Consider the following 21,577-nt stretch of genomic DNA (forward strand, 5'->3'; position numbering starts at 1 on the left):
GGCAACAACTTAAGCAATATCTTGCTCAAAAGAAGAGCTAGACTGTGAGCTCCCTAGGCAGCTGAAACTATGTCTTCTGTCTGATCCATCTTTGTATATACCTACAGCCAAGTCCTGTATACAGTCGCTCATTATTGATTGCTTGGGTTGGTTGAATTAAGAACCTAATTCTACCACTAAGCAAATGGTGTTAAAGTGAATTTCCACAAGCCCTGTTTCCTAAGGGTAGTGATAGACATCAATTGTTGGGGGGTTCATTGGGACTCCACTTGGTGACTCCCTGGCCTTTGACCAGATTCTGGAGATATGAAGTTTGCATAAGCACCAGTCTCTCTCTTTTTTTTTAAATTGAGGTATAGTTGATTTATAATATTATATTAGTTTCAGGTGTACAACACAGTGATTCAAAATTTTTTTATAGCTTGTACTCCATTTAAAGCTATTATAAAATATTGGCTATATCCCCTGTGCTGTAAAATATATCCTTGTAGCTTACTTATTTTATACATAGTAGTATGTAGCTCTTAACCCCTCTGCCTTTCCTCTCCCCACTGATAACCACTGGTTTGCTCTCTATATCTTTAAGTCTGTTTCAGTTGTTATATTAATTTGTTTTATTTCTTAGATTCCACATATAAGTGACAACATACAGTATCTATCATCCTCAGTCTGACATTTCACTAAGCGTAATACCCTCCAGGTCCATCCATGTCACTGCAAGTGGCAAAATTTCATTCTTTCTTATGGCTGAGTAGTATTCCATTATACACATATACACACACACACACACACACACACACACACACACACCACATCTTCTTTATCCATTCATCTGTTGATGGACACTTAGGTTGCTTCCATATCTTGGCTACTGTAAGTAAATAATGCTGTTTTGAACATTGGAGTGCGTGTATCTTTTCAAGTTAGTGTTTTTGTTTTCTTTGGATATATACCCAGGAGTGGAACTGCTAGATCACATGGTAATTCTTTTTCAGTTTTTTGAGGAACTTCCATATTGTTTTCCATAGGGGCTGCACCAATTTACATTCCCACCAGCAGTGTTACAAGAGTTCCCTTTTCTCTACATCCTTGCCAACAATTGTTATTTGTGATCTTTTTTTGATGATAGCCATTCTGACAGGTGTGAGGTGATATCTCACTGTGGTTTTGATTTGCCTTTCTCTGATGATTAGTGATGTTGAACATCTTTTCATGTGTCTGTTGGTTATCCCTGTGTCTTCTTTGGAAAAATGTCTGTTCAGGTCTTCTGCCTATTTTAATTGGGTTGTTTATTTTTTTGATAATGAGTGGTATGAGCTATTTATATATTTTGGATAATAACCCCTTATCAGTCATATCATTTGCAGATATTTTTTTTCCCATTCTGTAGGCTGTCCTTTCATATTGTCGATGGTTTCCTTTGCTGTGCAAAAGCTTTTAAGTTTAATCAGGTCCCATTTATTTATGTTTGCTTTTGCTTCCTTTGCCTTAGGACAGATAAAAAATATATTGTTACAATTTCTGTCAAACAGTGTTCTATGCTTTCTTCTAGGAGTTTTATGGTTTCTGGTCTTACATTTAATCTGAGTTTTTGTATATGGTGTAAGAAAATGTTCTAATTTTATTCCTTCATATGTAGCTGTCCAGTTTTCCCAGCACCACTTATTGAAGAGACTGTCTTTTTCCCCATTATATACTCTTGCCCCCTTTGGCATAGATCAGTTGACTGTTTAAGTGCATGGGTTTATTTCTGGGCTCTCTATTCTGTTCCATTGATCTATGTGTCTGTTTTTGTGTCACTACCATACTGTTTTGATTATTGTAGCTTTGTAGTATAGTCTGAAGCCAAGGAGTGTGATACCTCTAGCTCTATTCTTCTTTCTCAAGATTGCATAAGCACCATTCCTACTGACACCATTCTTGTGAGGTCTTCTTTTCCTGGCCCTTTGGGCCAAATACCTGCTCTCTTCATATTTGAACGCATATGTATCTCTCTCTAACTGGTATAATTGTACCAATCTGAAATTGCAGTTGCCATTTTGAAAATTTTGTTATGAATAAGATTTTTCATTTAAGAGACACATTAAACGCAGAACAAAAAAGGGAAGAAACCTCATGAGGAAAGTCTCTGTCTTGCCCATCTAAAAGACAGATCACCTTTTTAAATTGGGAGACCTCCTCTTTTTTTCCATACTTACTAAGTGCCAGCTTTTAAAGGACATGACTTAATAGGATGCCAAGAATCTGAATTACTATTTAAACGAGCCGTACTGACTTTAGCTCTGGTAGTTTTGAGTGGGCGTGTCAAAATGGGTTTTGCTTTGTCTAAGTCTTCTCCTCTCCTTACACAGAGAAGATAATCAGCCACTCGCATCTATCTGCAGGCAGCTTGCTCTCACTTCTTTCTTCCTTCCTTTCCCATATTTTCTCTTTTCTTGGGAAAGTCTGGAGATTAACTAATTATAAATAGTTTTTCTGTCCTTATGTGCAGACTCAAGAAATATCTAGTACAGATTAACAGTCCAAAATTTCCATAAGAAAGAGAGAAAAATTAAACTATTTTTGCTTCTACTTTTCCCTTGCTGAAATTATAACCCAAAAGTTTAAATGTGGGTTTGGGTAATAGTTTTGTTTCCTATACCTAGGCTTAGTATATCCAAGAGTCTTAAAAATCTTTTTGGATATATGACCATAGGAGGTTTATTTATATTAAAATATTTATGTAATATTCCTGATAATTAGATGATTCTTTGGACTATATACAAGAGTGAGATAAAATTAGCTTAAAAATAACTCTATGCCTCCTGATTTTATTATGATATAAAAATAATGCAATAATTAAATCAGTGTAAGATTTGGGGTTAATTTCTCATGATTTAAACCTTCTAAATTAACTTTATTAGTTCTATGGATCCAGTAAGTTATCATTGTTTCCACAAATTGTTTAAAATTATAAAAAATAAAATTGAATTTAATTGAAAGAACTTATATAATAAAATATCTTTTTAAAATGACAATCTCATGAATTCTTATAATGCTTTAAATCATAAAGATTTGATGTGTTGGTCTAAGTTTTAATTTCCAGATGTTTAGTCCACTTAAAGATCTCTTAAACAAATGATAAATTGAGTTAATTAATAATCTTTGGATATATGGATAATTTCTAACTAAAGGAAAAGATCCAAACATTGGGCACCACATATAGTTTTAAATTACCCTTCCTCCTTATTTTTATATAAAAATTACCTATAGATTGATTAACTGGATGTGTAAATTTCTCTAAATGATATATCCATGCTTATTTTGCCACTTTAAAATTTGTTAAAGTGACATAAAATGTATGCTCATAGAAAAATTTGCTAGACAGTTCTTGGTTTCCAGTCTTCTAGTGTTCTCCTGTGTCTAGAAACTTTAACTTTAAAGTTGGCTAATATAAATGGTTACAGAGAAATAGGAATATGTGTGTAAGATAAATGTGGTTTGTCTGTTTTTTTCATTAAGAAAATTATTAGTTTATTAAGAGAGTAAACAAATATAATCTATGCATTGTTTTATTTAATGTGATATAGTCAGTTCAATTTTACAACTAGTTAAGAGGTTTAATTTTATCATCTATGGGACTTCTCTGGTGGCTCAGTGGTTGGAAATCCGCCTGCCAATGCAGGGGACACGGGCTCAAGCCCCGGTCTGGGAAGATCCCACATGCCGCAGAGCAACTAAGCCTGTGCGCCACAATTACTTAGCCCGCGCTCTATAGCCCGGGAGCCACAACTACTGTGCCCACGTGCCACAACTACTGAAGCCCACGCGCTTAGAGCCCGTGCTCCGCAACAAGAGAAGCTACCGCAATAAGAAGCCCGCGCACGGCAATGAAGAGTAGCCCCCGCTCGCCTCAAGTAGAGAAAGCCTGTGTGCAGCAACAAAGACCCCAGGCAGCCAAAAATAAATAAATAAATAGAAAATAAAATTAAAAAAAAATTTTTGTCATCTATTCATAAACACATACCTAAGAAGGTATATTAATTAATTCAAAGGTTTATAAATGATAAAAGATAACCAGAAGACAAATTTGAGGATAAACTATTAATGGTAAACGTAAAGGGTCTGAGGAAAATAAATTGTTTGTCTAGATTTATAATGCCTACAGATAGTGAATTTGAAGAAAATATTGAATTGTGTTTAAAAATACTGGAAATCTTGGCTCAATGTTAATAAATTTATTTATTCATTAAGAAAAGGACTTATAAATCTTTATTGCAAATTTTTAAATGAGTGATAGACAAAAAGTAAAATCAGAATTTGGGTTTTCTTTCTGTAAAGTGACCAAGTTATTCCACTGCCAGATAAGAGATTCCTTTCCTGTTTATCAACAAAATATCATGTTAACTATCTGAATTTTCTGTCATTACTGACGAATCATTTTGAAAAAAAGTTCCCTTTTTTTTTTTAAGTTCCTGTAATCAACAATTTCTTGTCTTTGGATACTATGACATGTCATATACAGAGGGGGTAGGAACATGCATAGAGAAACTCACAGCATTTCTGACTTGGTGAATCAGGAAAGTGAAGCCAATAAACTACGAATGCCGAAGAGTGTAGAGTAATCTTAGAAGGGAGAGAGACGGCGTGATCTCCAAATTCTGTACACTCATCTCTCACTGACCCTTGAATTACTCATACTCATATGTGGGACAGACTCAAAGCAGCTCAGCTAAAGACAAAAGATCTAAAGACAGAAACAACAACAAAAAACTCCGAGTGTTCGGAGAAAACCCTAAGCAACACACAAAAAGGGTACTAGAACTAATAAGTGAATTTAGCATATTGCAGGATACAAGTTCAGTATACAAAAGTCATTCTTACTTCTATACATTAGCAATAAAAAGTTTGAGGCTTCCACAGTATGGCTGGCGACATTAGTCAGCGCTCGCTCTACTCTCTCTAACGGGGAAACAGCAGACTACAAGAGACTGAGCTGTATCTGCCTCTATTTCCAACAGACTCACGTTCAACTTTCGCTCACACACACACACACAAAAAGCCGGGAAAATTTTATTAACCCTTTTTAAAAAAAAGTTAATATAAAATTATAGCAAAAATGGAACCTGAAGTTTAGTTAACACAGCTGGAACAATCCGCAGCTGCGGTGGCAGCGGCGGGAGAAGCGATTTAATTTAGTTGATTTTCTGTGGTTGTTGGTTGTTCGCTAGTCTCACGGTGATGGAAGTTGCACATTTTTTCGAAGGGACCGAGAAGCTGATGGAGGTTTGGTTCTCCAGGCAGCAACGCGATGCAAACCAAGGATCTGGGGATCTTCGCACCATCCCAAGATCCGAGTGGGACATACTTTTGAAGGATGTGCAGTGTTCAATCATAAGTGTGACAAAAACTGACAAGCAGGAAGCTTACGTACTCAGCGAGAGTAGCATGTTTGTCTCCAAGAGACGTTTCATTTTGAAGACATGTGGTACTCCCTCTTGCTGAAAGCACTGGTTCCCTTGTTGAAACTTGCTAGGGATTACAGTGGGTTTGGCTCAAAGCTTCTTTTATTCTTGTAAGAATTTCATGAAGTCTTCTCACCAAGGGTACCCACACCGGAATTTCCAGGAAGAAACGGAGTTTCTTAATGCAATTTTCCCAAATGGAGCAGCATATTGTATGGGAGGCATGAATTCTGATTGTTGGTACTTGTATACTTTGGATTTCCCAGGGAGTCGGGTAATCAATCAGCCAGATCAAACCCTGGAAATTCTGATGAGTGAGCTTGACCCAGCAGTTATGGACCAGTTCTTCATGAAAGATGGTGTTACTGCAAAGGATGTCCCTCGTGAGAGTGGAATTCGTGACTTGATACCAGGTTCTGTCATTGATCCCACACTGTTCAATCCTTGTGGCTATTCAATGAATGGAATGAAATCGGATGGAACTTATTGGACTATTCACATCATTCCAGAACCACAATTTTCTTATGTTAGCTTTGAAACAAACTTAAGTCCGACCTCCTATGATGACCTGATCAGGAAAGTTGTGGAAGCCTTCAAGCCAGGAAAATTTGTGACCACCCTGTTTGTAAATCAGAGTTCTAAATGTCACACAGTGCTTTCTTCGCCCCAGAAGATTGAAGGTTTTAAACGTCTTGATTGCCAGAGCGCTATGTTCAATGATTACAATTTTGTTTTTTTTACCAGTTTTGCTAAGAAGCAACAACAACAGCAGAGTTGATTAAGAAAAATGAAGAAAAAACTCAAAAAGAGAACACACATAGAAGAAGATGGTGGGTGCTTTTTAGATACTGATACCAAGGGCCACGCTTTCCATAACCACCACCTTGTAGTTGCAGAAAGCCCTAGATGTAATGATAGTGTAATCATTTTGAATTGTATGCATTATTATATCTAGGAGTTAGATATCTTGCATGAATGCTCTCTTCTTTGTTTAGGTATCCTATGCCACTCTTGCTGTGACATTGAAGTGCATGTAGAAAAAACCTTTTACTATATGAAACTTTACAACACTTGTGAAAACGACTCAATTTGGTTTATGTACAGTGTAATATTTCTCCAGGTATCATCTAAAATTCCCCACAGACAAGGCTTTCGTCCTCATTAGGCGTTGGCCTCAGCCTAGCCATCTGGGACTGTTCTATTAAATTGCTACCAGGATTTTGCATCCAGTTACCTCCACTTACTAGAACATACTCCCTACTAATGTTATAGAAACCAATTTCTACTTCATACAAATGTTTTTGCAGCACCAATCAAAGTTCTTCTTCCACGAGTCGAGTCCTCTAAGAAAATGACTGTGGTTATCCATTTTGTGTATTACTATCTCACTGCTTCCTATACTTGTGTGACTTTAATTGATACGTTCCTCACCATGGTGTCTCCCTCCCAACCACACCCACTCCATAAAGCAATACACTGTTACACTGTGGGTTTACACTAACCTTATACCCCAGAGGGGGAACGGGGGGATGGACCCTGGGCTTAATTTTCTTTTAAGGTCAAGGGAGTTTGGCATTTTTCGTTACCATGAGCTCTTTTGGAATAAGCTGGTGTTGATTAGCAAAGAAGGTGTAGATTGATACTAGGGAATATTGGCAGAACTGTATGGAAAACGTATGCCATTCTGTGCCCCCCATTAAATGAGATTAGCTTCTCGTGAGTACCATGGCTTTATTAACTTGCTAAGTAGTAGTATAAAAGAATTATCACTAAATTTGTTGGCAAGGGGATTTAAGATAAAGGTTGTATTGGATTCAACAAGTCAAGTCAGCTCAGACGATTCACCTTAACTTTTACTTTTGCAGCCATTTCCACTAATTTCTATTAATGGTAATGCCATAAACTTTGGTTCAAAGCAGAATCGATGTCTTTGCCATCTTGTGACTTAAAAAGTTCTGTGACTTCGTGATGCATGTGATAGTGTTCTGACGGTTCCTCTGACTGGTATTTCTTTCACCATGGAGTAACAGCAAGTGATGAATGAGAACTGTTCAGATTATTCGGACATACTACACAGTGAAGCAGAACGCTATCCATAAAACATAACATACAAAATTCCAAAATGGTCAATGGGAAATGACTAGAAATACAGGCTTAAAAGAGTTGGCATCTTTTAGCTGTATTTGCTAATACGGACATTTAAGCAGCTGAGAAAAGAGCAAAGTTGACTCAATTTTGTATTTCTTCGTGTCCTCAAACAATTTTTGATTCTTTCTGGATGATGCAGTGATGTTTTTATTCCTTCCGTATTTAAAAATGAAACACTTTTTTTTAGTGTTTCTAAACATAAATTCTACTTGGTTTGAAATCAAGTGGTTGGAACACTTTTGACTTTTAAACATGTTGTTGATTCAGAGCTTCACTGAAAAAGCTTTCAATCAATGGATCAGTCTGATTCTGTAATTAGCGCACAGTACCTAATGTTTTGGTGCTATTATGAGGACCAATGCTCAAAGTGGATTTTGTTCTTGAACAGTGTCCCAGTAGATTTTTTTTTTTTTTAAAGAAATTCACGTTCTTTTATTTATTTATTTATGACTGTGTTGGGTCTTCGTTTCTGTGCGAGGGCTTTCTCTAGTTGCGTCAAGCGGGGGCCACTGCGCCACCAGGGAAGCCCCTGTCCCAGTAGATTTGATGAACATTTATTGGCTTGAGGTCTGATTCTCCCCACCCCAATAGATTTAAGATTTCTATTTAATGTTGAAAAACTGCACAAATTTGTATGGACAAAGCCTAGAAAAATGAAAACTAGATTGAATAGTAATCTAAATTAATCCTAGTGTGTATGATAGAGGAGGGAAAATTTTGGTGCCGTAATTTCTTCATGGTGTTGGACTTATATCCGTTGAAATGTATTTCTGTACCACAATTTAAGCTTCAGTGAAGGTTTGCTTAATTCATTGTCTAGTGAAAAAAAAAATGTTAGAAAGATTAAATAACAATTCTATTTACAGTATCGTTTAACAATACTTTTTTATGCACTTAATGAAAGATGTGCAAGCCCTGTACACTGAAAATTATTAAGACATTGGAAAGGGAAATTATAAAATACCTAAATACACTGAGAGACATACTCATGGATTGTAGAATACTGATTCCTCATGAAGCCAATATTAAGATGGCAATCCCCTCCAAATGGATAATAGGCAATGCAATCTCAATCAAAATCTTAACTGGCTTTTTTGAAGAAATTGACAAGGTAATTTTAAACTTTATAAGGACAGGCAAAGACCTAGAATAGCTGAACAATTTTGAAAAAGAACAATAAAATCTGATGACACCTTAATTCAAGATACATTATACAGCTACAGTAACCAGGATAGTATGACATTGGTAGAAGAACAGACACATATCAACAGGATCAGAATAGAGTCCATCTGTAGGCCCATATTTACACTTGTCCTATGACCCAGAAATTCCATTCCTAGGTATTTCTCCAGCAAAAATAAAAGCATATGTCCACACAATGACGAGTACAGGACTGTTGATAGCAGCAGTATTCACAAGAGCCCCAGCAACGGAAGCAATTCATATGTTATCCACTGATAAATGGATAAACAAACTTATCAAGGAAAAGAAAAGAGACAGTATACACAACAACATGAATGAATACCAAAAAATCATGCTATGTGGAAGAAGTCAAATACAAAAGTCTATGGTTTTTGTATTATTCCACTTACATGAACTTCTTGAAAAGGCAAAATTACAGAGACAGAAGGCAGATGGGTAGTTGCCTGGAACCAGTGGTTGGAGAAGGGCATTAACTGGAAAGGGGCACAGAAAAAATTGTAATAATGAAAGAACTGTTTTATAATCTCAGTTGTGACAGAGGTTCCATGATTACGCACCAAAATTCATCAAAACGTACACTTAAAATGGGTGGACTGGGCTTCCCTGGTGGCGCAGTGGTTGAGAATCTGCCTGCCAATGCAGGGGACACGGGTTCGAGCCCTGCTCTGGGAAGATCCCACATGCTGCGGAGCAACTAGGCCCGTGAGCCACAATTACTGAGCCTGCGCGTCTGGAGCCTGTGCTCCACAACAAGAGAGGCCGCGATAGTGAGAGGCCCGCGCACCGCGATGAAGAGTGGCCCCCGCTTGCCGCAACTGGAGAAAGCCCTCGCACAGAAACGAAGACCCAACACAGCCATAAATAAATAAATAAACCCAAACTTAGTTTAAAAAAAAAGTTTATAAAATGGGTGGACTTTATTACATGTAAAGAATACCTTAATTTTTTTTTTAATTACTTAAAAAAAATCCCCCAACCCAGGTCCTAATATTCTATACATATCCTCCCCTAAGACTCTGTCAAGGTAGTGTTCAGTGTTCTCCATTACTTCACTAAGATTTCCTTCCTTGACAGGCTTCCCTGAAGGTCTGTGAGGAGTTGACTGTTAACAAATTTCAACTATATTTCACTTATAAAAACCATTATGTTACAGATTTTATCATCATGATGTCAATAATGGTTGACACATAACTTTTTACTTACTGTATCAAGCACTCTATATGCAATATCCCATTGAAATCCCATCAAACCCGTTAGGGAGGTGGCATTATGATCCACTTTCTTACTGAGGCCATAAGAGTAAAGTTATTGGTCCAGGGTCACAGCTAATACGTGATAGAATCTAGATCAGGACTCAGACTGGGGTATGTGTACCCCTTGGAAGTAAATGAAGATTTTCCAGGGGTTATTAGACACGGATCACTTTCAAAAGAATAAACTCCCAAACCTCAGCCTTCCTGTGTACTCTTCCTACAATCAATCTGCCTGAGCCAATGCACCTGCAACCCTCCCAGTAATTCTTTCTCATGGCCCTTTCACTATCACCCGTCATGCCCTTTACAAAGGCAAAGCTTACCCTCACCACCGAGCATTGCTTACCAGTACGAACACCTCTGGGAGGACAAACACAGCTCCAAACGTTGGCGTTAGTGAAGCCTCCTTTCCTTATGGCACCTTAAACCCACAGTTTTATGACTCTCCTGGCTTCATTCACATTACTGTTAAGGGTGAAGCATGGGGCTGGAAGAGGGGCCTTTGAGGTTGCTCTGAACTCATGGTACATCACAGAATGGGCTAGTATGTGTAAAGGCAATTTTTGTTTAACCACCTTGCTTCTTCAATCCCCCTGCTATCCTTAAAGAATTCATTGTTACTATAGGGAGAAGCGGAGAACAAAGTCAAGAAAGGGTTGGTAGGAAATACTGAAGGCACAGGTTTCTCACTTCAACAAACCGTGGCAAAGTACTGTACAATTTTCAAGAAATAGAAAAAGGGCTTCCCTGGTGGCGCAGTGGTTGAGAGTCTGCTTGCTGATGCAGGGGACGCGGGTTCAAGCCCTGGTCTGGGAAGATCCCACATGCCACGGAGCGGCTGGGCCCGTGAGCCACAACTACTGAGCCTGCGCGTCTGGAGCCTGTGCTCCGCAACAGGAGAGGCCGCGATGGTGAGAGGCCCGCGCACCACGATGAAGAGTGGCCCCCGCTTGCCGCAACTGGAGAAGGCCCTCGCGCAGAAACGAAGACCCAGTGCAGCCATAAATAAATAAATAAATTTAAAAAAAAAAAGAAAAGAAACAGAAAAAGCACGCTGGGAAATACCAATCAATCTCATAGCATGTCTCCTCTGTATTTTCACTATTCCCAAGTAGTGAGAAAGAGCTTGGTGATTATTCTTTTCTTTTTTTTAGAGATTCTTATTTTTACTTGAAAAGTAAAAATAAAAACAACAACAAAAAACAACTAAGGTACACACTGGGAATTGAACTACTATAGTTTTTCTTTCTAGAGATGTGACATCCATGTTTTCTGGTCAGTAATGTTCTACCAAATATTGTACTAAACCAGTGTACTAAATCCAAGCAGACAGATGAGCAGTAAAGCTGTTTGCTACTGGTGATCATTCTTGATTTGCCAAAAGATTCTTATATGTTGTAAATCCACATTTATTTTTCACTTGGGCACAAGTCTCCTGCTCCTTGTTACTTATCTACATTTTCTGATTACTGGAATAATATACTTAGCAATTTGAGATTAATTTAACAGGAATATGTTACAGGTTCCATTGGGAGCAATAACTTAGTAACAATCATTAATAAACGTTTTGTAAGTTCCACACTTAATATTGGGCCCAGTGTCTTCTCTGCCTTTCATTAATAACATCTACAAAGTAAATTGAATTGTACTCTGAGAAGCAGAACATCCACTTTTACATATGGTGTAGGATACAGTGTTTTCAAAATGCAACCTTCTTAAACATTCAAGAAGCCAGGAGAAAAAGGTCTGATGAATATTCAACAAACAACAGGGGTTACTCCTAAGGTGGGTGATCAAGAGAAAGAGACATTTACTTACTTTAAAATAATGAGTAAATACTACCTTTGTAATAAAAACAATTACAACCAAAAAGTATTCATCAGAATAAGAATTAAAAGGTAATCATTTGTTTACTGGAAGCTTCTGGAAGCTGTATCAATTCTGACCTGCTGAAGAGATGAACACCAAAGTGGGGGAAAAGGAGAGAAAAAGAGAGGGAAAAAAGGAAAAGGTACCTGGTCTAATCTCTTGATGTAGTGTTTGAGCTTTGAGAACAGGTCCACGGGTCCTGGCAACAGAGATTTGCACCTGGAATCACAAACGCACTAGTCCTGGGAGCGGAAGAACATCCTGTGTTCTTTTATTACCAGAATATTCCTATATGGAAAATGCCTGGAATAACTGTCAAACACAAATAATAAAGGTCTTGGCAGCAAGATTTAAATGTTAGCCATCACATTGTTGAATGCTTTGTATGCAGTGACCACCCAATACTTAGGGAGTACATAAAGCACTCAGAACAGGGTCTGACATAGTTAAGAGTAATGTAAGTTTGCTATCATTATCACTATACTGCACTCTAGTAGTATAGAAATGTGAAAAGCATTTCACTGATTCATTCATTCACTCAATAAGTTTCTACTAAACATCTACTATGTGCCAGGTAACAGAATATGTACTGAGATTTAATAAAAGCACAAGATATGGTCCTGTCCTAAGGGAGCTTACAGTCCAGGAGGGGAGGGGCAGTGAACAAAGTATCACATTAATTAAAGTATAATTATAATTCGAAATAAGTTCTCCAAAGACAAGAATAAATCCTATGAGAGAATACAACAAAATGAAAGTTTATATAAAAAGTTCTTAATGACTTGCATATGTTTTCTAAATTCCTGTTCTTAAAAGATTCTCTCATTAAAATTCTTTTGATAAAGTAATACAAACTTGTTTTAGAAAAGTCAGAGTAGAGACAACCAGTATCTTACTTTTTATTTCTATTCAGTCTTTTTTAAAATTTAATTTTAATATTGTGGTATCCTACCTAAACCAGAAATTTATAGCCCACTTGAAAATGTACTGATTGCTTAATCAGCCTAGCCATGGCTTTTTGTTAAGAATTTTTCATGTTTATAAAGTGAAAAACACTTATTCTCTAATTTATCTATTTAGTCAGTGGTGATTTCTAGACATCAGAGTCCCTTAAAGAGAAATATACCTAAACAAACAAACAAAAAAATGTGGCCAGTTATGCAAAATAAAGGTACCCAATTAAATCTTTAAGCTATGAATACGATAATCAATATATCATATCTGGACACAACTCTATTCATAAGTGCAATAACTTTAAGCAAAACTTTTGTATCTGTCAGGCTCATGCACTTAGGATAGCGTTGGGAAAACATTTTTAAAAATAAGAGCAAAGGAACAGCTACAGGAACAGACTATTCCGAAACCACTTCCAGGAACAGGGTTTGTTTAAACAAAATGTATTAAGTGAAACCAGCTGCATTAAGGGTCGATGCCATCTGAAGTGGAATTCTAAAACCACCCACTTCATAATATCTGGGTAATTATTCCTTCCTGTTGCTATAAATGAAATACTCAATGGCCAACGAGCTATAAGACAGCATGGCAAGGAGCAGTTCACCAATGAACAAAAGGCCCAATTGTAGTACAAGGGATGCTCACAAGAAACCCTTGGGTCTTCTAGCTGGTCCAACTAGCTTTATGCTTCCTTATCACACATCGGACAAAGTGCTCAAGAAATGTGAAGAGAGTCGCTCTTTTGAGGGTACCAGGAGAGAGGTGCCTACAGTCGGGAATAATCATATTCTGCCAGTGGGTCAACTGATGACGCTTTCACACAAACTGATGATGTAAAAAAAAAAAAAATACAAAAAACACTCCAGGAATTAAAAATATGCTCTAGGGAATTCTAAAATGCATACTTTTTTCCAGTCTGAAAACTAGAACAGATCTGAAGAAAAATGGAGCCTGAATCATAACCAAGGTTTCATTATTTAAAATCATTTTCCTTAACTTATAACAAAAGCATATGAAAGGGCTTGCCCCTCTGAAGACTTCCTGGTGGCAACACATCAGGGGAACCCTTCGGGAAGTCATGTGACCCAGTCAAGAACATCACCCATTTTGAAAGTGTTTCCCAGTGTATCATCAGTACTGGTGGTAGGACTGTAATCAAAACAATGCAGTTGAGAAACGCAGCCATTAATCATTTTATTTTGGAAACCAATTAGGGGATGATGAAGGAAGAAAAAACAGTGATTCATTTGTTTTGATGAAATCTGGCCTTCAAAAGATAGAATGGGCCAGGAGACACACATATTTTTATGTTCTAAGGTATCTTAACTTGGCCTTTAAAAAAAGATTCTTCCCAAGCTCAGTAAACGAACAAAATAAATCAGCTAGTTTATGAACTTGACTATGATATATTCTGCTAACTTTATGGATGTAAGCTTGCAGGTAAGAAAATATATATGACCTAAGGGCAGTCACAAACTTTGCTGTTTGAAGCACCAAACTCAACAAGATAGCGATGTACCATGATCCAATGTCACCTGCAGGATAATAGTAGCTCAGGTTTGAAACTGCACTCATTAGCTGTGTTTACCTGACTCTTTAAAAAGCAGGCAAAGCTCAGTACTAAAACTCAAGTCAAAATGTGCAATTCACAACACAGCTTGTATGGACCAGCTTGTATTTCTTAGAAGAAATAGTCTGAAACTTCTAAACTGCACGGAGAGGATAATATCAACAATGTTCTGAAAGGTTTAAGAACATTCCAATTACAGGAAATCCTGATTATTATGACTACCACCAGTTAAAAATTCAAGCACAACTACGTAAATAGACAGTACAGTATTATTTGAAATATCTCTTAAAATATCCTTTTTAAAGTTTTCTTCAAGTATAGTCGCTTTTCTCTTAAAATATCCTATTCAACATTTTCCACACATCTTATACCCTCCCCCATTCAATACTTCCACTCTTTGTGCTGCCCAGGACCCCACATCAGAAATCTTATTTGACATGGTTACTGGTTTATTATAGAGAAAGGGTACAAGCGGAGGGCTGGGAGGATGAAGAAATTCTTGAAGGACCAGTCGGTGCAGGAGGTAGCTGATGGAAACCGGAAAGGAAAAAGAAGAAAATCAAGAGACAAGCAGTGACATGAAAGTGGTCACCTCCCTGGAGAGGCTTTCGGTTACTTGCGGCCTCAGGCTACCATGTGGCCTCTTGAAGGGCAGAATGTAAAGTTCTCAGTTTGAGCAACCAACTCAGTGTCAGGAGAAAGGAAAAATGACACATTAGCAATGGGAAGCTCAGATCGAATTCCCAGAGGCTGTCAAGACTCAACCTAAGTGATGGTGTGTCCTCGCACAAACGTAGGGCTTACCTCAGAAGTGAACCCCAAGGCACCCTAGGTCAACTTCCTAGATGAAAATGCTATTCTGCTTTCAACTTTATTTCTTACTTTCATTCTGTCTGGATGGAAGAAAGATGATTTGGGGGTTTAAGTCCTGGCTCGGTTCTAAACCAACTGGGATCTTTAGGCAAGTTAATCCACATCTCTGGGTGGATTAACTTTAACTTCTTAAATTCTAAACCTTCTTTCTTGGAGTCATTTCCCTTCTTGAAATATATCCTTGAGAATGTCCTTTTGTGATGAGTTCTCAGTGGTAAATTCTTTTTGTTTTTATTTATCTGAAAATGTCTTCATTTCATTCTCATTCTTGAAAGGCTGTTTTATGGCTATACAATTCTAGGTTAATAGTTATTTTCTCTGCCTAGTTTGAAAATATTATTCTACCTTTTCAGGGCCTCTACTCTTGCTGTAGAAAAGCCAGCCGTCACTCTAATCCTTTGTAGGTAATCTGTCTTTTCTCTCTAGCTATTTTAAGAGTCTTTTCTGTCTTTGATATTCTATAGGTTCACTATATATTTAGACATGGGTTTCTTTCCTTCTTTTCCTTCCTTTTTGACTGTGTTGGACTTTGATGGGCTTCCTGAACCTGAGAACTTTTATCTCTCTACCACACTTAGAACTTAGGACAAGAGAGGACCCTGTCCTCAATTCCACAATTTAACAGACTCCAGCTCTCCCCACAAGGCAAGGGGTCTGAAGGCTCAGGGGATGTGCCCACCCAGAACCTAACTACCATATTCTAGGTATCCAGGACCCTGGAATTCCCTACCTAATCAGCTCCAAGCCCACATTCAGGGCTTACATGGATCTCTTCCCAGGTCTATTCTGAAAGTGGAATGCACCAGCAGTGTGGGCAGATTAAACATGCCAGAGGTGTCCTCTAGTGGCATGTTTGTGAGAAATGTGAACAGAGATTATATAGGCAGGCTGAAACATCTATACATGTGTGCATGAGGCCCCTCACAGTGCACAAAAAAGCTGGGGGAAGAAAGAGAAGAGGGTCAGGCCATAGGTCAGGGTCTGGCTCAGTCTGTGCTGCTACATGCCAGTGCGAAGCTCTGTGAAGTTCAAACACTCTAAATTTCTAGGTTACTATGGTATATTCACCAAGGCAGGAGTATAGAATATATTTTATTTAGTAGTGTGTTACACTTGTAACTTTTAAATATTTAGACATATAGTTTGTGGGCCTCCATTTATACTGATGCCCTAGCTTCCACAAATGACAAGGGATGGCCTGATGTTTATCAATTATAAAAATTCTCACCAGTTATCTCTTTCAATATTTCCTCTTTGCCATTCCCCACAGCATCCTCTTATGTTCTTGGATCTCCAATTAAACATAAGTTGGATCTTCTCACTATATACCCTGTCTGTTAACCAATCATATTTTCTATCTCTTTATCTCTCTAAACTGCAAGCTGTGTTACGTCTTCAGAGTTATCTTCCAGTTCATTAATTCTCTCTTCAGCTGTATCTATTCTGATATTCAACCCCTCCTTGAATTTTTTATTTCAAAGATTACACTTTTCACTTCTTGACATTATATTTGGTTTTTAAAATACATTTGCCTGGCTGTTCTTGATGATATCTTTTTCTTCACTCATATTTTCGATTCCTTCTTTTGTTTCCAAAAATTACTAAGTGAATTTATTTTATATTCAATATCCAATATTTCCAATGTCTGAAATCTTCAGATGTCTGAGTTTACTATGATTTCTATTGACTCTTGCTCATGATATCCTCTTTCTTTGGGTCTGTGTGTCTGCCTTTCTCCTTTTTTGGTGTGTTCGTATTAGTTGGAATGATCAATGGGAATTCTTTGAGTCCAGAGAAGACTTCAATTTGCTTCTGTCATGTGCCCAGGGACACTAAAAACCTAGGTCCACTTTAAATCAAGATTTCCAACTTGCAAGTATGGGGGGGCAGTGTCACACAAATAGTATAAAATCAATTTCCAAACCCATGTGAGAGCTGGTCAGTAGCCACAAGTTCTTATGTGACTTTTTTTTTTTTTTTTTTTTTTACTTTGTCCTCCACCCAAAGCCAAAAGTGAAATGGAAAATTTTCTTTGCTGCTTGATACTGTGTAAAGTACTCCTCTCCTAGTCCACCTTTTCTCTGAGAGTGTAACCTCTCTGAAGCCTTGGCTTTACAAGAAATAGTCTTGGATCAGCGACCCCTTTCTCTACCCTAAGAGAGCCCAAGCTTGTCACAGGCACACTACTCTCCTCCCTCACCCCACCAGAGTTCTGGGTCATTTGAATCTGTATACCCAGGGTATCATCAATTTCTGGGGTTAAAGTTTTGTGAGGAGCAGATTATTTACATGGTCAGGGAATGTCTTCCCCACAGATTGCTTTTTAGTTGCAAGAGGAAAACTAGCAACTAATTATCCAATGGAGGAACCAAACCACACTGTTGACTAGATAATCAAAATTAATGTCACTAATGACAGGCAGAAGGACACTGTGTGCACCTGGATGTGATACCATGAGAAAGACATAACATTACTCCTGTAGTATTCTAACCAGGAATGTGTAACCTGAATCTAATAGTAAGGAAACATCAGACCAAAATTGAAAAACATTCTATAAAATAACTGGCCTATACTCTTTAAAAATATCAATGTTATGCAAGACAGAAATACTAAGGAACTGTTCCAGATTACAGGAGATTAAAGAACATGACAATGCAGTCCATGATCCTGGGCTGGATCCTACACTTGGGGGTGGGGGTGGGGGGATGCTATAAAAGGCATTATGTGAGAAAACTGGAATATGGACGGTAGATTAAACGAAAATATTGTTATCAGGGTTAAATTTCCTAAAATTGGTAATTATACGGTAGTTAAGTAAGAGAATATCCTTGGTCTAAAGAAATATATTTGAAGCATAAGGGACAAAATGTTACAACCTAATCTCAACTGACTCAGAAAAATGAATTTTCTATCCACATACACATACAGAAAGAGAGACAGGAGGGGGGAGAATGATAAAGCAAATGTAATGTGGCAAAATGCTAAAAGTTGATGACTCTAAGTAAAGAGCACGTGGGAATCTCTCCTAGTAAATTTTGAAACAATTTCAAAATACAAAGTAAAAAACAAAGTAAAAAAACTTGAGCCAATGGTAGATGTGGAAAACAGAATAAACAAACATACAGTGTTTGCATTAGCAAACTGTACTGATCTGTGAGGAATCTAAAACTCCATTTTACCAAATATTTCTGCTGAGGAACAGGTGAAGAAATAATATAGAGTTCTGCTCCTGCTTATGACATAGAAAGCCGTAAGAGAACATCCGTCCCAACCTAATAAGAAAAGCCTAGATAATCTATAAAATCGTAACATTTCTTGAGCTAATCAGAGAGCTAAGGTCACAAGGTAACCAAGTGAACAGAATTCTAAAGAGTGACAAGTCCCTCCAAAGAGAGACAAGACATACAAACTGTGTGACTTTTCACAGAGCACAGGAGGAACAGGTGTCTGCCATAAAATTAGGTAAGAGGAAAACAGCTTAAATTTTAATAAATTCTTATAAAGTCCAGTGTGGCTTAGTATAACATATCGAATCCCTGGGAGTTCCAGACATCACAGCTGTCTGAACGGACTTGCAAGCTCTTTTCCATGGGACCTCTACCAGATGCTCATGATAAAGGTTGAGAGCAGAGAAGGAGACTAGAGAGAGCCCCCCAATACTGAACTGGGACGAAATCTTGCCCACTTCCTGGACCATTCTCTCATATAGCGTGAAAACTTTAATCCACTGGGGGAAGGGCAAGAAACCCTCCCTGCCCCCCAGGATCCAGGCAAAGATCTACTGCTTCTGGGGGTGGAGGAGAAGCAAAGCCATTGTCGGCTGGATCATGCACTGATACAATATAGAGGTCTGCTATTGCTGGGGAGGAGGGGCCCATGAGAAGTTCTATCCCACCCAACCAACCCCCCCCAACCGGAAGGTAGAGTTTGGGTGCCACGGAGCACCGGTGGAAGTGCTGGAATGCTAAGAGATCCCCACCACAGGACATGCCTAAGACTAAGGACTAAGAGGACCAAGAAACTCTCTGCCCCAACCAACCATGAGCCTGGCTCCAAGTAAAAAGCTACAGCAATTTACCACTAGGGTAATAATAAAGGTAGGTTAAAAGTAAAAGAACGGGGAAAAAATATTACACAAGCATTATCAAAAGAAAGCTGAACTGGCCATCAGAACAAGAAATATTACCAGGGATAAGGAGGGATGTTACATAATGATAAAAGGGTCCATTCAACACAAAGTCTTAACAATCCTAAATGTGTATGTACCTAATAACAGAGCTTCAAAATATAAAAAGAAATAATATAAATAAAAGTAATTTAGTCTTCCCTTTAATTCTGACTAGTCATTTCTTTGCTTTTCCTCCATCCTTACTGGTCCAACTTTTATTACTTACTATTATATGATAACCAGCTTTTAAAGCTAATTATTTATATAATTTTTTACTTATTATTATACGATAACCAGCTTTTAAAGCTAATAACTCATTTCAAAATATGCCATATTTTCACTGCAGCACTGTTTGTGTTAGCAAAATAACTCAAATGTCCTTCTATGACAAATTGGCAGAGACGTTTACTGCATTAGGGAAGAGGGAGGAAATGATATGAGAGGAGCTCCATCCCACCAGAAAGGAGTAGAAGGTCCAACCCTTCCATCGTATCAAAGTGTGAAGAGAAGAAGAGAGGAAGAAGCAAATAGTCAAACAAGTGTCATTACTTGCCCTCCCTGCAAAATTCTGAGGGAAATCAGTCAGGGTCCAGTCACTTTTGCATTCCGGCGGGTATCTTTTTGGTGCCTCATTTTATTACCAGGACACATCTGTGTGAACTGGCAAAGTAAAGGATGCAATCTCTAAAGCAGGTGTGTTGACTGTACCACACAGAGGAGACAACCACAGCCTCCATCTCATCTCACCAGCTCTTTAATGTTCACATAAAAGGATGCCAACAACTGATTAATATTCCACATGAGAGTTACACTTTTGGTGGTTACTTTCAACCTCACAGGAGTCTTCAGCTCCATGAGGAACTTCATAGGCCATCTAGTTCATCCTAAACTCTTTGAATGGTTCATGTTTAAAACATTACTGAGAGCTGGGGAATTCTGAACATGGACTGCATGTTGAACAATGTTATTGGATTAATGATGGTTTTCTTATGTGCGGCAACGGTGCTGTGGTGGTGTAAGAGAATGTCCTTATTCTTGGCTATCATGAGTCTACAGCCAATTTCCAGGTGGTCTGGTAAAAGGGAAGTGTTTTATGTAAAGAGAGATGGAGAGCGTGTGGCAAGTGTTAAGAGTTGGAATCAAGGTGAGGGATAGATTGGTAGTTCTTTGCACTATTCTTTCAAGTTTTTATAGGTTTGAAATTTTTCATAATAAAAAATTAAGAAAATAAAATAAATGCTCTTGATAAATACAATCCATCCTTCTAAACATCTTCAGGAAAGGAAATTCCATGACTTCCCATGAAGCCAATACAGCTGCAGCACCTTAGTAAGGACAGTCACAACTACCACTGCAGCAGCTACAATTACTGGGCGTTCTCTGCAGGCACCATGCTAAGAGCTTTAGTGCACTGCCTCTTCGCATCCTCTCAATAATCCTTTGAGGTGGGTGTGTGTTATCTCCATTCCTATCTCACAGGAGTCAGAGCCAAAGCTTTCAAGGGTGAATCCAGTAACTGTGTGATCCCACTCAAGTTATGGTAGAGTCAGGATTTCTGGATAGAGAAACTCTGGAGCCCACACTCTTTACACTACCATCTCTTCAAACCTAGGTCAGGACTCCCTCTTGGTCATGAAATCCACTAGTAAGTCACAGCCAGCATTTTTCAATATGAAATAAAAAAGAACAATCACTGTGCTGTATAATGAGGGTATGTATTAATTCACAGACTTTCTTCAGATACACATACACACACACACACACACACACAGACTCATAGTAGAGTTATGTATTCCCCACGCAGGTTGCAATGCTTGAAAACCACTACATTATTCTATATTGCCTCCTTCCTCCTCTTTCATTTCCTGCCCAGAAGGCTCACTGTTTAGGGGACTAGAGGGAAAAAAAGCAATGCAGATTTGGATAGTTAAGGGAAAAATTCTATTGAGAATTCTCTAATCTCAAAGTAAGCCAAAATAATATACTTTTAGTACACACTATCGGATAATCATGCAGCTGGTAAATTTGCTAAATTTGCTAAGACATTTGCAAGTAGGAATTTGGATAATCCCCTTGATGTTTGTTATAGTAAAAT

General features: G+C 38.0%; 2 protein-coding genes across 4 annotated transcripts in view; one reads left to right on the forward strand and one right to left on the reverse strand.

Annotated features, from left to right (window-relative positions):
- ABL1 (ABL proto-oncogene 1, non-receptor tyrosine kinase) overlaps positions 1-21,577 on the reverse strand; it is a 131,145-nt gene that overhangs the window by 65,346 nt on the left and 44,222 nt on the right. The window lies entirely within an intron of this gene.
- Positions 5,221-6,222, forward strand: LOC137770751 (S-adenosylmethionine decarboxylase proenzyme-like). The gene is made up of 2 exons (XM_068553626.1): positions 5,221-5,329; positions 5,684-6,222. The coding sequence occupies exons 1-2, from the start codon at positions 5,221-5,223 to the stop codon at positions 6,220-6,222; spliced, it is 648 nt and encodes a 215-aa protein (XP_068409727.1).

This window comes from Eschrichtius robustus, chromosome 10, assembly GCF_028021215.1.
Source record: "Eschrichtius robustus isolate mEscRob2 chromosome 10, mEscRob2.pri, whole genome shotgun sequence".
Classification (NCBI taxonomy): domain Eukaryota; kingdom Metazoa; phylum Chordata; class Mammalia; order Artiodactyla; family Eschrichtiidae; genus Eschrichtius; species Eschrichtius robustus.

What these genes read in the sequence shown, in the direction of transcription:
- LOC137770751 (XM_068553626.1), top strand. Translation starts at nt 5,221, where the DNA reads ATGGAAGTTGCACATTTTTTCGAAGGGACCGAGAAGCTGATGGAGGTT. An exon ending in GGATCTTCGCACCATCCCAA is followed by an intron (nt 5,330 to 5,683) that starts GATCCGAGTGGG and finishes ATTCTGATTGTT; the next exon opens with GGTACTTGTATACTTTGGAT.